This window comes from Capra hircus, chromosome 10 (genome assembly GCF_001704415.2).
Source record: "Capra hircus breed San Clemente chromosome 10, ASM170441v1, whole genome shotgun sequence".
Classification (NCBI taxonomy): Eukaryota; Metazoa; Chordata; class Mammalia; order Artiodactyla; family Bovidae; genus Capra; species Capra hircus.
The window spans coordinates 91,192,663-91,211,013 of NC_030817.1; the positions used below are offsets into that span (position 1 = coordinate 91,192,663).

The 18,351-nt window shown below is 39.6% G+C and overlaps 1 protein-coding gene across 3 annotated transcripts in view; it reads left to right on the forward strand.

The window, feature by feature from the left end:
• DMGDH (dimethylglycine dehydrogenase) overlaps positions 1-15,262 on the forward strand; it is a 72,694-nt gene extending 57,432 nt beyond the window's left edge. For 2 of the 3 annotated variants that reach the window (XM_005685299.3, XM_018053676.1), the window contains 2 exons: positions 8,423-8,557; positions 14,137-15,262. In XM_005685299.3, coding sequence (XP_005685356.2) covers positions 8,423-8,557; positions 14,137-14,352 — 351 coding nt within the window. In that variant the 3' untranslated portion in view covers positions 14,353-15,262. Of the gene's footprint in view, positions 1-8,422; positions 8,558-10,016; positions 10,677-14,136 lie in introns of those variants that run through there. The other variant, XM_018053674.1, reaches the window with a different exon arrangement.

The following is an 18,351-nucleotide window of genomic DNA, read 5'->3' on the forward strand; positions in this document are numbered from 1 at the left end:
GAGTCTCTTGAAACTGAAAGAGGAGAGTGAAAAAGTTGGCTTAAAGCTCAACATTCAGAAAACTAAGATCATGGCATCTGGTCCCATCACTTCATGGCAAATAGATGGGGAAACATTGGGAGACTTTATTTTGGGCAGGCTCCAAAATCACTGCAGACGGCAACTGCAGCCATGACATTAAAACATGCTGCTCCTTGGAAGAAGAGTTATGACCAACTTAGCATGTTAAAACGGAGAAGGCAATGGTAACCCACTCCAGTACTCTTACCTGGAGAACACCATGGGCAGAGGAGCCTGGTAGGCTGCAGCCCATGGTGTCACTAAGAGTCGGACACGACTGAGCGACTTCATTTTGAGTTTTCACTTTCATGCATTGGAGAAGGAAATGGCAACCCACTCCAGTGTTCTTGCCTGGAGAATCCCAGGGATGGCGGAGCCTGGTGGGCTGCTGTCTATGGGGTCGCACAGAGTCGGACACAACTGAAGTGACTTAGCAGCAGCAGCAGCATGTTAAAAAGCTGAGACATTACTTTGTCAACAAAGGTCCGTCTAGTCAAGGCTATGGTTTCTCCAGTAGTCATGTATGGATGTGAGAGTTGGACTATAAAGAAAGCTGAGCACTGAAGAATTGATGCTTTTGATCTGTGGTATTGGAGAAGACTCTTGAGAGTCCCTTGGACTGCAGGGAGATCCAACCAGTCCATCCTGAAGGAAATCAGTCCTGAATATTCATTAGAAGGACTTATATTGAAGCTGAAACGCCAATACTTAGGCCACCTGATGTGAAGAACTGACTCATTTGAAAAGACCCTGATGCTGGGAAAGATTGAGGGCAGGAGAAGACAACAACCGAGGATGAGATGGCTGGATGACATCACCCAATGGACATGAGTTTGAGTGGACTCCGGGAGTTGGTGATGGACGGGGAAGCCTGGTGTGCTGCAGTCCATGGGGTCGCAAAGTGTCGGACACGACTGAGCTACAGAACTAACTAAACTAGTTTAGTCATGGCCACGTGCTTTCGAAGGGAGTCCCATGAGAACTGTCTTTAATGCATGATTCCTGGCCTCATTTTAAATAGGAATTTTTTAGGAATGTGTTAAGGGGCAGTGGTGGAAGTCTGTTACCCCGGTTTTCATCTCTGCTCTGTGACTGGCGGTAGATGTGCTGAGCGGGCTCTCTGCCACTCTCCCCATGTTTCTAAATGCCAGGGTGTGACCCCCACGGGTGCTATACTTGGTTTCCAAAGGGACTTTCTTGAAACCCAGTGTATTACACTGACTCCCTTATGGTTTTGGAAACTTTTAAAAGGATCTGGGCCAAAAGTTCAATCACACCAATGGCTGCTTTCAATTTTCTGATGGGTTTTGACTCCAAATATATGAAACAGAAAAGGTCCAAAAGAAGATTTTTAACGTTTCTTTCCCAGTCTGTAGGAGCCCACCACCCTGACTTTATCTCAGAACCTTCCTTCCACTGCTCTTTTCAAGTTCACTTTAGCTACATGTGTGAAAACCCTCCACTGTTCTGAGAATCCCAACCCTATATATACTGGTTTAATTGATTTCATTTCCATGTGGTTTTTGGTAATATGTGTGTTTTTAATAAAGCTAAAGAGAGATGATTAATTACATTTCACTTAAAATCCACTTAATGTTTTCATCTGTGTGGATGTTATATTTAGGATATATCACAGGTGACTGCATTAATGACTCATTGCTTTTTAAAAATTAATAGGTTAACAATATAAGCCAAAACTATTTTAAGGTATATTTTCAGTGCTCCAGAAATGTTTCTCAAAGACTTTAACAGCTATTTATGTAGTTAATTTGGTAGTGACTCATTAAGAAATACAGTTCTGTTCCCAGGTCATCCTGAAGATACCAATTTTAATCCCAGCACTTACCTTCAGACACATTTTCCTCTCTCATTTGTGATGAATAACTATATAATAAAGCCTATAATCTTGGGAGGAAAGGCAAGTAAAATGAGAATGGACTGCTATCACCCCACTTTAAATCTTCCCAAGTCAGGGCTAAGGTTAGCTTCAGTTCAGTCGCTCAGTCATGTCTGACTATTTGCGACCCCATGGACTGCAGCGCACCAGGCATCTCTGTCCATCACCAACTCCCGGAGTTAACTCAGACTCATGTCTATTGAGTCAGTGATGCCATCCAACCAGCTCATCCTCTGTCATCCCCTTCTCCTCCTGCCTTCAATCTTTCCCAGCATCAGGATCTTTTCCAATGAGTCACTTCTTTGCTTTAGGTGGCCAAATTATTGGAGTTTCAACTTCAGCATCAGTCCTTCCAATGAATATTCAGAACTGAATTCCTATAGGATTGACTGGTTTGATCTCCTTGCAGCCCAAGGGACTCTCAAGAGTCTTCTCCAGCACCACAGTTCAAAAGCATTAGTTCGCTGGTGCTCAGCTTTCTTTATGGTCCAACTCTCAAATCCATATATGACTACTGGAAAAACCATAGCTTTGACTAGACGGACCTTTGTTGACAAAGTAATGTCTCTGCTTTTTAATATGCTGTCTAGATTGGTCGTAGCTTTTCTTCCACGGTGCAAGCATCATTTAATTTCATGGCTACAGTCACCATCTGCAGTGATTTTGGAGCCCCCCAAAATAAAGTCTGCCATTGTTTCCATTGTTTCCCCATCTATTTGCCATGAAGTGATGAGACTGGATGCCATGATCTCAGTTTTCTGAATGTTGAGTTTTAAGCCAACTTTTTCACTCTCCTCTTTCACTTTCATCAAGAGGCTCTTTAGTTCTTCTTCACTTTCTGCCAAAAGGGTGGTGTCATTTGCGTATCTGAGGTTATTGGTATTTCTCCCAGCAATCTTGATTCCAGCTTGTGCTTATTCCAGTCTGGCATTTCAGATGATGTACTCTGCATATAAGTTAAATAAGCAGGGTGACAATATGCATCCTTGACTTACTCCTTTCCCAATTTGAAACCAGTTGTTTGTTCCCTGTCCAGTTCTAACAGTTGCTTTTTGACCCACATACAGATTTCTCAGGAGACAGGTAAGGTGGTCTGGTGTTCCCATCTCTTAAAGAATTTTCCACAGATTGTTTTGATTCACACAGTCAAAGGCTTTGGCATAGTCAATAAAGCAGAAGTAGATGTTTTTCTGGAACTCTCTTGCTTTTTCTATGATCCAGTGGATGTTGGCAATTTGATCTCTGGTTCCTCGGCCTTTTCTAAAACCAGCTTGAACATCTGGAAGTTCATGGTTCATGTCCTGTTAAAGCCTGGCTTGGAGAATTTTGAGCATTACTTTACTAGTGTGTGAGATGAATGCAATTGTACATTAGTTTGAACATTCTTTGGCATTGCTTTTCTTTGGGACTGGAATGAAAACTGACATTTTCCAGTCCTGTGGCCGCTGCTGAGTTTTCCAAATTTGCTGGCATACTGAGTGCAACACTTTCACAGCATCATCTTTCAGGATTTGAAACAGCTCAACTGGAATTCCATCACCTCCACTAGCTTTGTTCGTAGTGATGCTTCTTAAGGCCCACTTGACTTCACATTCCAGGATGTCTGGCTCTAGGTGAGTGATCACACCATTGTGGTTATCAGAGTCATGAAGATCTTTTTTGTATAGTTCTTTTGTGTATTCTTGCCACCTTTTCTTAATATCTTCTGCTTCTATTAGGTCCATACCATTTCTGTCCTTATTGAGCCCATTTTTGCATGAAATGCTCCCTTGGCATCTCTGATTTTCTTGAGATCTCTAGTCTTTCCCATTCTATTGTTTTCCTCTATTTCTTTGCATTGATCGCTGAGGAAGGCTTTCTTATCTCTCCTTGCTATGGCTTTCCTGATAGCTCAGTTGGTAAAGAATCTGCCTGTAATGCAGGAGACCCCAGTTTGATTCCTGGGTTGGTAAGATCCCCTGGAGAAAGGATAGGCTACCCACATTCTTGGGCTTCCCTTGTGGCTCAGCTGGTAAAGAATCCGCCTGCAATGTGGGAGACCTGAGTTCGATCCCTGGGTTGGGAAGATCCCCTGGAGAAGGGAAAGGCTACCCAGTCCACTATTCTGGCCTGGAGAATTCCATGGACTGTATAGTCCATGGGGTCACAAAAAGTCGGACATGACTGATTGACTTTCACTTTCACAGGTTAGCTTAGGAAGCAACAATTGTTTCACAGGACAAGTGTTATCTCTTATCTGTATTTTTTAAGTATGTGTTCCTTACATTTTTATTGTTTGAGTATTAGTTTTCATTCATCTGAGGACGACATTGCTGACAAGATCATTTCTTAATTCAGGGATATATAGGCATAGAAGTTAAATTTCATTAAATATTAACTTCCAGGACATTTTCAAATTCTTTTGTATAGTAAAAATATTACTGTGTAGTGAATGTCATTCAAAATAGGTTCAGGGTACTTAGAAATAATATTTTTAAGTAATTGATTTATTTTGTATTGAAATATAATTCATTTACAATGTTGTGCTGGTTTCAGGTGTACAGCAAAATGATTCAGTTATGCATTTTTTCCAGATATTTTCTCATATAGGTTATTACAGATATTGAGTAGAATTTCCTGTGCTATACAATAGGTCCTTGTTGGTTATCTATTTTATATAGTAATGTATATATGTTATTCCCAAATTCCTAATTTATCCCTCCGCCGTTCCCCTTTGGTAACCATACATTTGTTTTCTATGTCTGTGAGTCTCTTTCTGTTTTGTAAATAAGTTCATTTGTATCATTTTTTTAGATTCAACATATATGTGATATCATATATTTCTTTCTAAATAACTTAAAAGAAACATTCTTTAGCTATGCAGGCCAATGATAGACTCTAGGCACAGTCATTTAAAACATTCATATGGATAAAATCTAAAGCTGAGTCTCGTGAAAGACCCTTACTTAAGTTTTCTAGGCCTTCTCTTCATAAGCTGGGCATAAAATCACTGGTCCTATAGAAACCTTGTGAGGATTAAATGAGCTCCTGATTGTAAAGCCCTGGGCATAGTGTTTGGCACAGAGCAAATGCCTAATAAATAATAAATATTAATATTACTTATCTATTATGAATTTGTTACTTTAATTTTTCTCTTTTAAAGGAAGTTTTCCGGGGTTCCACGCTTTCCTGTTTCTTGTGATTAATGGATCCCTTACATTCCTGCTTGCGTGTGTTCGGTTGCTAAGTTGTATCGACTCTTTGTATCCCCATGGACTGTAGCCCACCAGGCTCAGACTCTGTCCATGGGATTTCCTACACAAGAATACTGGAGTGGGTTGCCGCTTCCTTCTCCTGCTTAGACTTAGTTAAAATTGTGAATTTGGTGGAGTTGGGCTCCCCTTCCAGCACACCTTATTCCCCCACGCGCCAGCACCCCCTAAAGTCCTTCTTCTTGGAAATTGTGGTCATGGGCAGCTTTCACTGCAGCTCCGCTCAAGATGTGGCAGATACTGGCTTAAACAGCTCAGTGAATGCAGCTCGAAGTAGATGAAGAGAATGGGGTTTGAACTCCTGAGATCTTGGTTCACTGTCTTTGTCTAAGTTAACTCAAACTTCTTTTAGACCCCAAATCCATCTCTATGAATGTTGGGAAGATCGACTTATAAGTGCAAGGGCTTTTGGAGAAGGTTATTCAGACGATAGTTATCAGGAAGCCCCATCTTTCAAACCCTTTACAAAACTGTAGCTGACGACAGAAGGGTGCCCCAGCCCCCCTCTCCTATCCCAGAAAGAGCTAATCATACTCCTTCTTGAGCTCCCGCTGTACATACCTCTATCATAGCATCTGTCTGTGGGCCTTAGACATGCATTAGACATTTTTCTTTGACATTTAAAATTTTCAAAACACTGTGATTTTAACACTCTTAGAACAAGCAGAAGTAACACTGAATCACATTTCAAATTGGTATAACTTATTTGTGCATGTCACATTTTACCATGTTTCCAGTAATCTCAAACTATTCTTTTTTCTGCTGATATGTTAAAACACTAAGCAGATGAAATAATTTCAGCACTGAGCATGTTGTAATGTGGAGGGGAAGAGGTCATATCTCCTGCGGGACCTCCCAGAGGCTGCAAGACCCTGTGGTTTTAGCTCTGAATACCCTGTGTCTAGTATCTGATACACAGCAGGGGCATGACAACAGTTGAGTAAACAGTCGAAAGAAAATTCTTTAATAGGGACGCAGGAGAACCTCAAACCTTCAAGATCTAAGTGAATCTCGTAGCAGCAAAGATTCAGATTCCATAACAGGAGGTGAGGACTCTATTCAGGGCTTCCTCGAGCTCCAAAATTACAGAGTGCATAGCCACTCAGCACTGAGTGCTTTTCCACTCAAGAAAGTGTGTGACCTCTTTTCATTGCAATCACTCACTTCCCATATAGACAGCAACTCTAAAAAGCACTCCTTATCATCATATATCCACAATAGCAAGCCTTCTTTTTAAAAAGATAACAACAACAAAAAAAAACACCTGTTGTAGAATTATTTCTGTATTTAGACAAACATTCTAACTATAATGAACTTGGTTTGTTTTGATTTATGTTATCCTGAATTTATCCTACATCGAATTCAGATGAATAAACTCTTCCTGTGTTTGTTGCTTTGTTTAACCCCAGTTGTCCCAACTTAAAGAACATGGATTCTAGTCTTTGAATTTTTATCTGGCTTAATAACAAAGCTTGTAGTTGGTTCTCACTATCTGGATTACAGTGGAGGGGAAAGAATTGGACTTCAGGTTTATAATTTTTTTAATCTTGGCCAGTAGAAGCTTTCTTTAGCTTCTTGTGTAGTCAGCAATGTAAAGCTGAAATATCCACAGAAATCATACTGTGCTGTGGGCTTGTCCTAAGACATTCTGAGTCAGTAAGGGAGAGAGTTGGGAGGCTCTCAGGCAGAGGGAGTGTGAGGACCGCCCCTGCTGCTTCACTGAGAGGTGAAGCAAAAGTGAAAATTGCTCTTTGCGACCCCATGGACTATGCAGTGCATGGAATTCTCCAGACCAGAATCCTGGTAGCCTTTCCCTTCTCCAGGGGATCTTCCCAACCCAGGGATCGAACCCACATCTCCCGCACTGCAGGATTCTTTACCAGCTGGGGCACAAAGGAAATTGAGAGGTGAAGGGCTTATTACACCCAATCCTGAATGATTGTGTGCAGAAAGAGCTGCATAAATCCCAAATGTTGGTAGCGGAGGACCTGTTTGGCATGAAAGAGAATTTCCTTTCTTCTTTGACCAGTAAAGAAATAAAAATTATTGTTTCCTTTCCTTTCTTTCAGAGAGTAGTTAGTCTAGGAGAACTGTTTAGAGAATTTTGTCTTCCACATTATCAATCTGAGTCGTCAGAGATGTGACTTGAATATCACACATTCTTTTCCTCCTTAAGATAAGAGATGGACACTTATGTGTCGAAGCCTTCTCCCAGCGCCTCACCTGGGTCAGCCTTCTCCCTCTGCACGCTCAGTGCTCTTAGCCTCTGACTAGTTTCTCATGTCTGTCCCGTGTCCTTGGCATTCTTGTCGCATAGAGCTGTGTCTCCTTTACTAGCTATGTGTCTCCGCTGCGGAGCCATGGCTCGCCTGTTTGTACGGCTGGTTACTAGTAAACACGAAACTCCTGAAGTTTGCATGATTCCTGCTTTTCTTAATGCATGAGAGTGGACTCAAGGCCATCCCTATAACACTGTCCCTCTCACTCGCTTGCACTGCATTGGGAAGAGCCCTGAGTGTGCCCGGGGGACTGCACTAGGAATGAGAGTGTCATCTGTCATGTGTCGTGGGAAAGGAGGTGGGGGGAGGTTGAAAAACACAGCATTAGAGAATAAGCTCTTTAATCAGAATGTCTGTATCTGACTAATTTTGTAGCCCACCCAGGGCTCAGCGTGATGCCTCTCACAGCATGAGCTCAATATGTTTCCTGCATGAACTGAGAATGCAACCCAGTGAGTTAATACATTCCAGGAACCCTTATTCTGAAGAAGGGGGAAAAGTAGGCATTTTGGAGTTGCTTTAGCATCATATTTCAAAAAAGTGTATTTCCTCCTTAGGAAAGGCTTATTTGGGGTAGAAATTGAGCCACACCTTGCGCACTGCCCACCAGTCCCACTGTCCAGAATCATCGGGTGCAAGGGTACCTTTCATAACCCACCATCACAATATCAGGCCTCGTGTGTTTCTGCCTGGGTAGTTCTGGTACACTTATCAGAAGTTATTACCCTTAAGTCTCACCTATTCTCAAGCAATACATGGCTGATGCTGTCATCCGAGGACTAAGAAATATTTGTCTAGACGTTTGATTTAATCTGTATTTTTATTTAATGTGTAATTGGCGAGAAAATAGCAAAGACAAATTTAAATGCTTGCATCTCTAACCTTGTCACAGTGTCTGAGCATTCATTCATCATCATTATCTTGGATTCCTGCAGCCAGCAGACTTCATAGGAAAGCAGGCACTGAAACAGATTAAAGCCAAGGGGCTGAAACGGAGACTGGTCTGCCTCACCTTGGCAACAGACGACGTCGATCCGGAGGGAAATGAAAGCATCTGGTATGATGGCAAGGTGAGTGCTGAAGCCCCACAGCGAGGGGCCACTGCAGTTCTTCTGAAGCAGAAACGCCTTGTCTGTGTTTCTGTTTACAGTTTTTTTGCTAGGTATTTATCTACTGTTGAGATGACACTCTTTTGGATTCAGAACTGACAGTCAAGAGACAGAGATTACTTACCTGAAAGGAATATGTGAAATGTTGCCCATTTTGGAAAACATCATGTTCTATATGTTTTAATGAAAGACAATAAACTGGGAGACCTGAACACACTGGTCAGTGAGGAAGGTACGATTTAGAAGGTTAGCAGGTGAAATGGCCTATTGACTTGCCACATCCGTATCAGTGAATACAAGAGAAAGAGTTTATAAAGAACTCGGTGTTCTGACTTAGCTTCTCTGGGATCTTTCAGAAGGAGGCAATTCTGACCTCAGCACATTAACAGAAAAAAAAATTCAAATGAAAATTTTTATGACAAGGGAGGGTGGAACCTTAGAAAGTAAAATGGAAATCTTTCAGTTCTGCAGGAGCAGTTAGATCACCTTCTTTTCCCTTTGGGATGCTACATTTCATTCTCTCTTCTGGTAAAGCTGGAGTTCGATAACTTATCAACAGAACTTCACTTCCTCCCTCTTTTATGACTAGTTATAAAACCCACTTTGGCTCAGCATTTTGCTGTGTTTTACCTGGTGTTGCCAGACAGTGTAAAGAATCTGGCTGCAATGTAGAAGATGGGGTTTGATCCTGGGGTCAGGAATTCTTGTCTGGGAAATCCCACGGACGGAGGAACCTGGTGGGCTACAGTCCATGGGGCCGCAATGAGTTGGACACATCTTAGTGACTAAACAACAAACAACAACAACAAAAACAACAACCAGACAGGAGTTATCAGACAGAGACAGTGTGGCAACCAAGGGGCTTTTAAGACTCACCTAATAGCTGTTCTGTATGGAGCAGGGTCTGCTCGGCCAACACGCACAGATTCAGAGATTCTGTGCTAAAGTGTTTTCTCACGCATTGCAGCCTACTTAATATTTGTTTCCATTTTCCCATCAGTTCAGTGACAAAAAGCACTGGTAGTGGGGAGAGCCAGTGGGACCAAATCTTAACTTTCCGTTCACTAAAGAAATGGCATCTGGGTAAGGGGTCACTTTGACATGGAGCTAACATGTACAGATTTCCTTCTTGTGCTGGATAATTTTCATGTCATTCCATTTACTTTTATAACTACCCTCTCAGATACATATGATCATTCCCATTTAAAGAGGAGGCTTTGGGATTCAGAGAGATTAAGCAACTTGCTGGAGGTCACACACTATGACATGTGGCTGGCAGAGGTGATTTCTGACCCAGGCACCGCTGGACTTAAAATTGCTTATGCTGTCTTCTAAGCCTGTGTTGAATCCCCCCATTTTCTCCCTTCTCTGTCTCTGATGGCCCCTGTATTTTCCTAAGCACTTCGTTGTATACCCACAGGTCCTGCACATCTCGGTAACAGATGGATGTCATAGTCGATGCTATGAAGCCAGTGGATCTTTTCTCAGATCTGGAGCTTTTTCTCAAATGCCTCAGCCTTAACTGTGTTGAGTTTGCTCTTCTGTTTGTACCGTACTTCCTCTTAACTCACAGTCTCCACTTCACCTTTCTGTTCCAGATCCCTGGTTCAGTCCTCTTTTCTTAATATGTTCTTTTTCTGGTTTCAGATTTGCCCATGATTTCCACTTAAAATCCCGCTGCCATTAGCCAACTGCATGAGCCTCTCTGAGTCTCGGTGTTCTTATCTGTAAGATGAAGCCATTGAGTGCGATAATGTCTAAAGTTCTTTCTGCCTCTAATTACTTTCTCCCTTGTCACTGTGTTTCACCCCCCACCTCATCCTTGAATTTGTTCTACATTTGCACTCTATTCTCATTCAGCTTTCTTGGTCTTCTGATATGGTCCACACCCATCCTTCTGGCTGTTTCACTTGGCCACGGAATGAAGGACAGATTATGTTGTAACATTCTGTATGCAACCCCACCACTGACCATGATCCACTGACAGATTTCTAGTCATCTTAAATATGACCATACCCAAGTTAAAAAAAACTGAAATCCTGTACCTTAAACTTATACAATGTTATATGTCAATGATAGCACAACAAATCTGGGGGAAAAAAAGAAAAACCCTGGAAACCCAAGTTCTATTTTTAAATTTTATTTCCTTTGCCCTCTCTGTGCACCAAATTATCTTGTTATATTTTTCGTCTTTCCATTACATGCCATCTGTTTATAGAGCTGCCAATCCAATTGCAATTTAAGTTATTAAGAATATTTCTCAGGGACTCCCCTGGTGGTCGAAATCTTGGGCAAATCTGAAACTAGGGACTTTCCTGGTGGTTAAGACATTGCCTCCCAAGGCAAGGGTTGTGGGTTCAATCCCTGGTCAGAGAGCTAAGATCCCACGTGCTACGTGGCCAAAAAAGCAAGACATAAAACAGAAGCAATATTGTAGCAAATTCAAAAAAGTCTTTGCAAAAATATTTTTTAAATACTTCTCTTAAATTTCCTGATATCAGCATGATGCTTAAATCGTTTTATCATGGGGGTGACCCTCTTTGACCTACTTTATACTCTAGAATGATATGAAATCTTTTTTTGATTTTTATTTCCTGACTTTATATGGACTTACACTACCTTTGGACTTATATCTACCTTTACACTACCTATTCTTACAGGTAGATATTTGCAATGCTAGCAATAGGATTGATTGCTAGCATTGCAAACATCATTAATTTGTTTGTTCAACAAATCTGAATGTCTGCTAAGTGACAGCAATATTCTAGGTACCAAGGGTGCAGCAGTGAGCAAATCAGACAGTCACTGTCCCCGTGGAGCTTATATTCTAGGGAGGGGAGAGACAAACGATGAACATTAAATAAAATAAATAGCACATCACAGGGTGATGAGTACTTTGGGGAAATGTTAAGTCTCACTGGGAGATGGCAGTGCTGGAGGAATGGATTATGATTTTAAGTAAGGTTTCATTTTTAAAAATCAAGGCAGAAGAGTATGCATGCTGCTGCTGCTGCTGCTAAGTCACTTCAGTCGTGTCCGACTCTGTGTGACCCCATAGACGGTAGCCCACCAGGCTCCTCTGTGCCTGGGATTCTCCAGGCAAGAACACTGGAGTGGGTTGCATACTTCTCCAAGAGTATGCATGAGAAGGGTTTTAATTAGTTTAAAAAAAAAAAAAAACAGCTTTGCTGGGAAATAAGTTTTGAAAAAAAACTTTTTGATAAGGAAGTTGGGAAAGTTTGGAAAGTCTTCTTTTTCATTATTAATAAACTAAAACACACAGGGATAGCCAAATAAATATATCATCCAATTTAAATTATGTTCCCTCTTTCAAAGACTATTTACCATGTTCTCTTCTCTATGTCTGTTACAGGCATCTTTAAGTCTAATAATTAAGAAAAGAATGAGACAAGGCTAAAAATAAATGAAGCTTGTTTACGTTGGTAAAAAGATGGCCGACATTTGAGTTCACAAAGAATATGAGACTCTATTACGCAGAGGGTGAAAACAAGTTGTTCTCATGATTCACTGAGCAAAATGAAGCAATGAATTTAATTGAATTTGGAAAATGTGAAAGTAGAATGATATAAAATTTATGCTAGGGAAAACCTTTCCCTGGAGACATAGTAATAAGATCAAAGGAAAGACTAGATTTCTAAAATACTCTGAGATACCAATTTCTGGATTAGAGAGAAATTAAGGGAGAAATAAAAGTAATCAAACAGAACACATTCAATAAATATTTTAAGAATAGCATTCACAAAATAAACATGCTATTTAAGTTACTAATGCAGAAATAACTGCCAGATGAATTATTGGTGGATTTTAAGAGATGGGGAGACCTGAGGAAATAGGGCATGCAATCTCTGAAGAGGGATTGTGGGTTTTTGATCCAGTGAGTTAGGGAATTTGACCAAGAGATTCACTTAGGATTCTTCCTGTTTTCTTAAGATGCCCAAGAAAATCAGGTTAACTTTTCCAGAGTTCCAAACGCAGATCTCTGTTTTAGAGATTTGGAAGTGAAGCCAAGTTATCAGTATCTTTCAAAAAGCAATGGTTAGAACTCCAACTACCTTGACCCAAATCCCAGCTTTATATCATGGAACTCTGATCTAGAGTAGAAAAACCATTTTGAAACATGTGTGTTATTTCAGAAATACCTTAGCAGCTAATAATCTACCAGAGAGAAGCTTTTACTAATGAATGCATTCACTTTATAAATCACCATAATGAGTTCAGAAATTATATGGAGAGCTTCTGATTTGGGGTTTCAATGAGATAATTAAAAACTGGGGCTGCAGAGATAGGAGCCTGTATTTAATGTCATAAATGTGTAAGCATCTAAAAGACTAGAAATGCTGTGACATGACTGTTGCCTGTTGTGGGCCCTTTGCTGAGGCAGCTAAAACATCACCAGGCTGCTTCTTGCTCATGGATGTTTTCAAGCACGAGCTATACACAACCACTGTGCTAGGCAGCGAGGCTATAAGGATTAGTGAGACATTGTGTAGCCAGGAGAAGCCATTTTGAATTGGGCTATATATCATATTTTGCTTTTGTTTTCTTACTTTTAAGATATGTGGCATTTAAATCTATATTGTAATTTTTTTGGCATTTGACTCTTTTTCTTGCATCTAGAGCTAAAGAAGATAAAGTTAACATTTATTTAAGTGCCTAGCAGTTATCAGGAATTGTTAAATGCTCTATATATTCATATGGGCTTCCCCGGTAGCTCAGCTGGTAAAGAATCCATCTGCAATGTGGGAGACCTGGGTTCGATCCCTGGGTTGGGAAGATCCCCTGAGGAAGGGCATGGCAACCCATGATGGCATTCTTGCTTGGAGGCTCCCCATGGACAGAGAGGGCTGGTGAGCTACAGTCCATGGGATCTCAAAGAGTCAGACATGACTGAGCAACTAAGCACAACAACAGCAATATTTATATAGAAGATTCACTTTATGTTGACTGTTGATATACTAACAGTTTAATTCAGCACTCTTCTGACAGGTCATTTTCTAAATGCTAACAGGAACAGTTGGCTAGGTTTGCTTTAGGATTTTTAGGTTTTCCTCCTTTTTATCTATTACTGCCATGCTAGTCTGATGGAAGAGAATTTTTTGAATTTTAAAATGGAAATATGTCATTCTTCCTATCAAATCACTTGGCATGAAACTGAGCAAAATAAATAGATATATATTCTGAGAAGTGTTTTTCATAATTTTAAACTTTCATTAATCTGCTAAAAAAAGTGAAGTTTTTCCTCCTGATATTATCCTCACAGACAGCATATCATAAAACTTTGTAAGTTGAACATATCTTTTGAGAGTTTTCATCTAAAGAGGAAGCACACAGTTCAGTTCAGTCGCTCAGTCGTGTCTGACTCTTTGCGACCCCATGAGCCGCAGCACGCCAGGCCTCCCTGTCCATCACCAACTCCCGAAGTCTACCCAAACCCAAGTCCATCGAGTCGGTGATGCCCTCCACCCATCTCGTCCTAGCTGTGAGCAAGATGCCAAGGGTGGTGGGGCCTTGTTTTTCAGGTGGTTGGCAACACGACCTCCGGGAGCTATAGTTACCACATCCAGAAGAGTCTGGCTTTCGCGTATGTTCCTGTAGAGCTCAGTAAAGTGGGACAACAAGTTGAAGTTGAACTATTGGGCAAAAATTACCCTGCAGTTGTCATACAAGAACCCTTGGTACTAACAGAACCAACCAGAAGCCGGCTTCAAAAAAAAGGTGGAAAGGACAAAATTTGAAAAGACTTTGAAGAGGCAAATGTATTATGGTTGCAATATACTTGTACTCAGAATTATAACTGATTGGCTAGGGAATGGGAAAACCAAAGATTTATTTCAAAATCATCAAAATCTAGATTAAGAATTCTAAAACCTTTCTCTTGTTTTCTAAGGAAGATAGAATGATGGATGAATGATTTACATTGTTTCAAATAAAGATACTTGAAATCAATGTTTTTGTTATCCTATATTGTTGTTTATGAAACTCCATTAGCAAAACATTTAAGTGATTGCTAATATAGAAAACATTATATAATTTTAGAAACATTTGCATATGGTTCTTGTTAGCTGAAAACAAATTACACTTTACATAAAAACAAATGCAGTGTTGATGGATTTACTTCATTGAGAAATACTCATTGAATAAGGTATCATTTTAATTTTTCATAACATGCCTAGGAAGAAAACAGTAAAATTTAATATTGGTATGTGTAACATTTTTATTCAGTTCCTTGAGATATTTACTTTCTTAATGACTTCCCAGAAGGCAGTTTTATGGGACATCATTACTGTCCTTTCAAAGGTTGTTTTAGAAGAGAAATTGCAAAAAAGAACAGAGTCTTCCAAAGGAAGTGGTACTTGTAAACCTTCTGAAATGAAGCTGAAAAATAAATAGATTGTGCCAGGACAAACACAGCCTGAATACTGAACACCTCTCTTTGGGAAAGAATTAATGCGGGTTGACATTTCATTGTGCTGTTCTGGATACCATTTCACAAACTGTTGGCAAAGCAGGTCAAATAAGAGCTTAAGAGCTGACAGGATTGCCCTTACCACTGTGTACAGCAAGAAAAAAAAAGCCATTTAGAAATAACTCTTTGATACACCTCTTGAAATTATTTGCATTTAGTTGAATAAATAGAACATTTCAAAAAATTGTCGTTTGTCATTTATCATTTGTTCTGTGCACACATTCACCCCCCAGGAAAAGTTCAATACATGCGTATCAAAGAAAGCTGAATGCGAAGCATGATAAGATGCTGCAGTTAGATTTTAAAATAATTTCTTAACTTGTAAGTTTTTTAAATGTGCCAAATTTACATGTAAATTTTTATAAAAGTAATCACGTATTAGAACTCTTCAACATGCTATTCATTTATCTTTGGTATCTCCTCTTACATAAGAAATGAAGAAAATCCCTTTGAAAACACATATTTTCTAATTATCAAGAGTATCATCCAGACCCTTTCCCTCAGCTCTGATACAGGTATAGGTATTTCTCATTCTTTGCCTTTCTGTAGCCTAATTGCTATTTGTGTTAAAACTAATGAAACAATTGAAAAAATATAAAACTGCATTAGTAGTACAATTTAAGAGTTACCTAAGTTGTAACTTTTCAGTGATGAATTACTGGAAAATTATTTACATAAAATATTATGATATCAGACTCTAATCAAAGGAACAGTACCCGGAAGGAGAAGGCAACTGACTATGCAAAAACAAAATTTTAAAAAATGGTCATTTTTAAAAAAAATAAAATTCAAATTTCAAAGAATGCCAGGAGAAATATCAAAAGATTCTGATCTTACATTGCTAGAAGAAATCAGTAAAGAAGTATTTGAATGTCTTCACCTTTTCCACCAAAAATTGGGCACTTGCTCTAAATCAATAGATTGAACAATGTTAAAGTTTGTTGCCAGCCATTTTCTCTAATTTTTAGCAGATGAAGAAAAACTTTAGAAATGTTTACTGTATGTAATGTAAATGTATGATGAATTTTCTGATGAAGATATTTTAGTGGAAACTTTTAAACACAGACATGTTTGAAAGCCACTATAAATGTTCCCAAAGCACCAAAGACAGTATTTCAATTCCTGGAGTTTGTTGTGAAAGATTTTTATGAATTTCTGCCAAACTTGTACATCTGTTGCTCATGTAAAAGAAAATTAAAGGCTTAAAAAATATTCTTCAATAAACTTTGCAAAGATAACCAGACAAATCTGGGTATACTGCCTGGTAAACATTAATATGTGAAGAAGAAAAAATTCAGTGAAATCACTACAAAGCTTAAAAAAGAAAAGGTTTATTATTCACAAGTAGCAGACCAATTTGTGAGTATAAATATTCTCCTTTTTCAAAACTAATATAGTTTAAAAATATTAATTTCTTTTTTATACTATAACATTTATTTCTATTTTTCTTATTACTGACCTGACTATATATTCAAAGTTTAATAGAATTTTTTTATCCTGTGTATTTTTTTCCTGGGAGTTATTATTCATTTCATAATTATTATTATTAAAAATAGTTGTATGGGACTTCCCTGGTGGCTCAGACAGTAAAGTGTCTGCCTATAATGCAGGAGACCCAGGTTCAATCCCTGGGTCAAAAAGATCTCCTGGAGAAGTAAACGGCAACCCACTCCAGTACTCTTGCCTGGAAAATCCCATGGATGGAGGAGCCTGGTAGGCTACAGTCCATGGTGTCGCAAAGAGTTGGACACGACTGAGTGACTTCACTTTCACTATTCATTTCATTATTATTACTAAAAATAGTCGTATAATGTAACAGAGGGAGAGAATCACTAAAAAATGGTCGTCCGGGCTGGCTTCTTCTCTCATGTCTGGCACCTATCTAAGGCCAATGGCAACACCGTGGGGTGGCAGGGCACTTGTTTCCATGCGGCCTCACTATGTGATTATCTTGCTAGGTAGTTCAAAGGAGGGAACTTAACATGGAAAACCAGTGAGAGATGCCAGCTGCCAAGCTGACACTATGACTCATACGGGTCGGAGCTGCTAGTGGGAGCTGGAACCATAGAAAAGGTATATCCATGTCTGTAACATCCTGTTTCTTGACCAGAGAAGTGGTTACTTGAGTCTGTCCACTTTGTGAGAATTCATTGACCTATGTACACTTTTGTGCACTGTTTTAAGCACACAAAATATGCTATGTCAAAATCTTTTTATATGAATGGTACTGTTTTCCACTCTCTACTCTCATCTAGTTGGTTTTGAGGAGGTGATAAGCAACAAGCAGGATAAGGAGGTCAAAGGCGTTTCAATTTGAGTTGGCCATAGCAGTTTTTAATCAAATTCTCAATTTCAGACACTGGGAGAGTTTTCAGAGATAAATGAATTATCTCTTCTTTTTAAAAAACTGATCTTCTCCTTCTCAATACGCATACTTACACTAACACACAAAACAAAATCAACAATAAATGGAAGATACTTCTTAGAATTACCTTCCTACATGCTTGTAAGCTTGATGATACTTAATGCCTTGACAGTAGTTAGCACTGATGGCGGTTAACGCATATAACTGGTGCATGTGACTACTGGCAACTTAAACTCATCTCCAAGTTTAAAATAGGACCTTATGGGCTTTTAAGAAGACTCTGACCCTCTCTGCTTCCCTTGTGGCTCAGTTGGTAAAGAATCCGCTCGCAATGTGGGAGACCTGGGTTTGATCCCTGGGTTGGGAAGATCCCCTGAAGAAGGGAAAGGCTACCCACTCCAGTCTTCTGGCCTGGACAGTCCATGGGGTCCATGCGGTCACAAAAAGTCAGACATGATTGAGCGACTTTCACTTCACTTGACCCCCTCACTTAGATATGGTAGAAACAAATCCCATCCCAAATCGATTTTCAAAACTAAGTAATATTTTGAAAATAGTTTAATAGCTAAACATCTAGAATGACCAAGTTTGTCTATTCTTCCTGATGTTCAAGTCTATCTCCTTCTGGACTATTCAAGGTAGTAATGGGCAATGAGTAACACTGACCACAATTTACCACACTTGGTTAGTAAACTTCAGTAGGCCTCTTGCCATTCTTATCTCTACCGCAACGGTTAAACCTTTAGAGAAACATGTTTAAAACTGTTCAGCCTTTGGACGCAATACTTATCATATTCAGAGGCACTGACACCAAACAGGTTGAGACAAGCATTGAACAGAGACTTCATGACTTCTGAGCACAGCGTTTAGCCCATTAGAACCATGACAAGAACCCAAGACTCT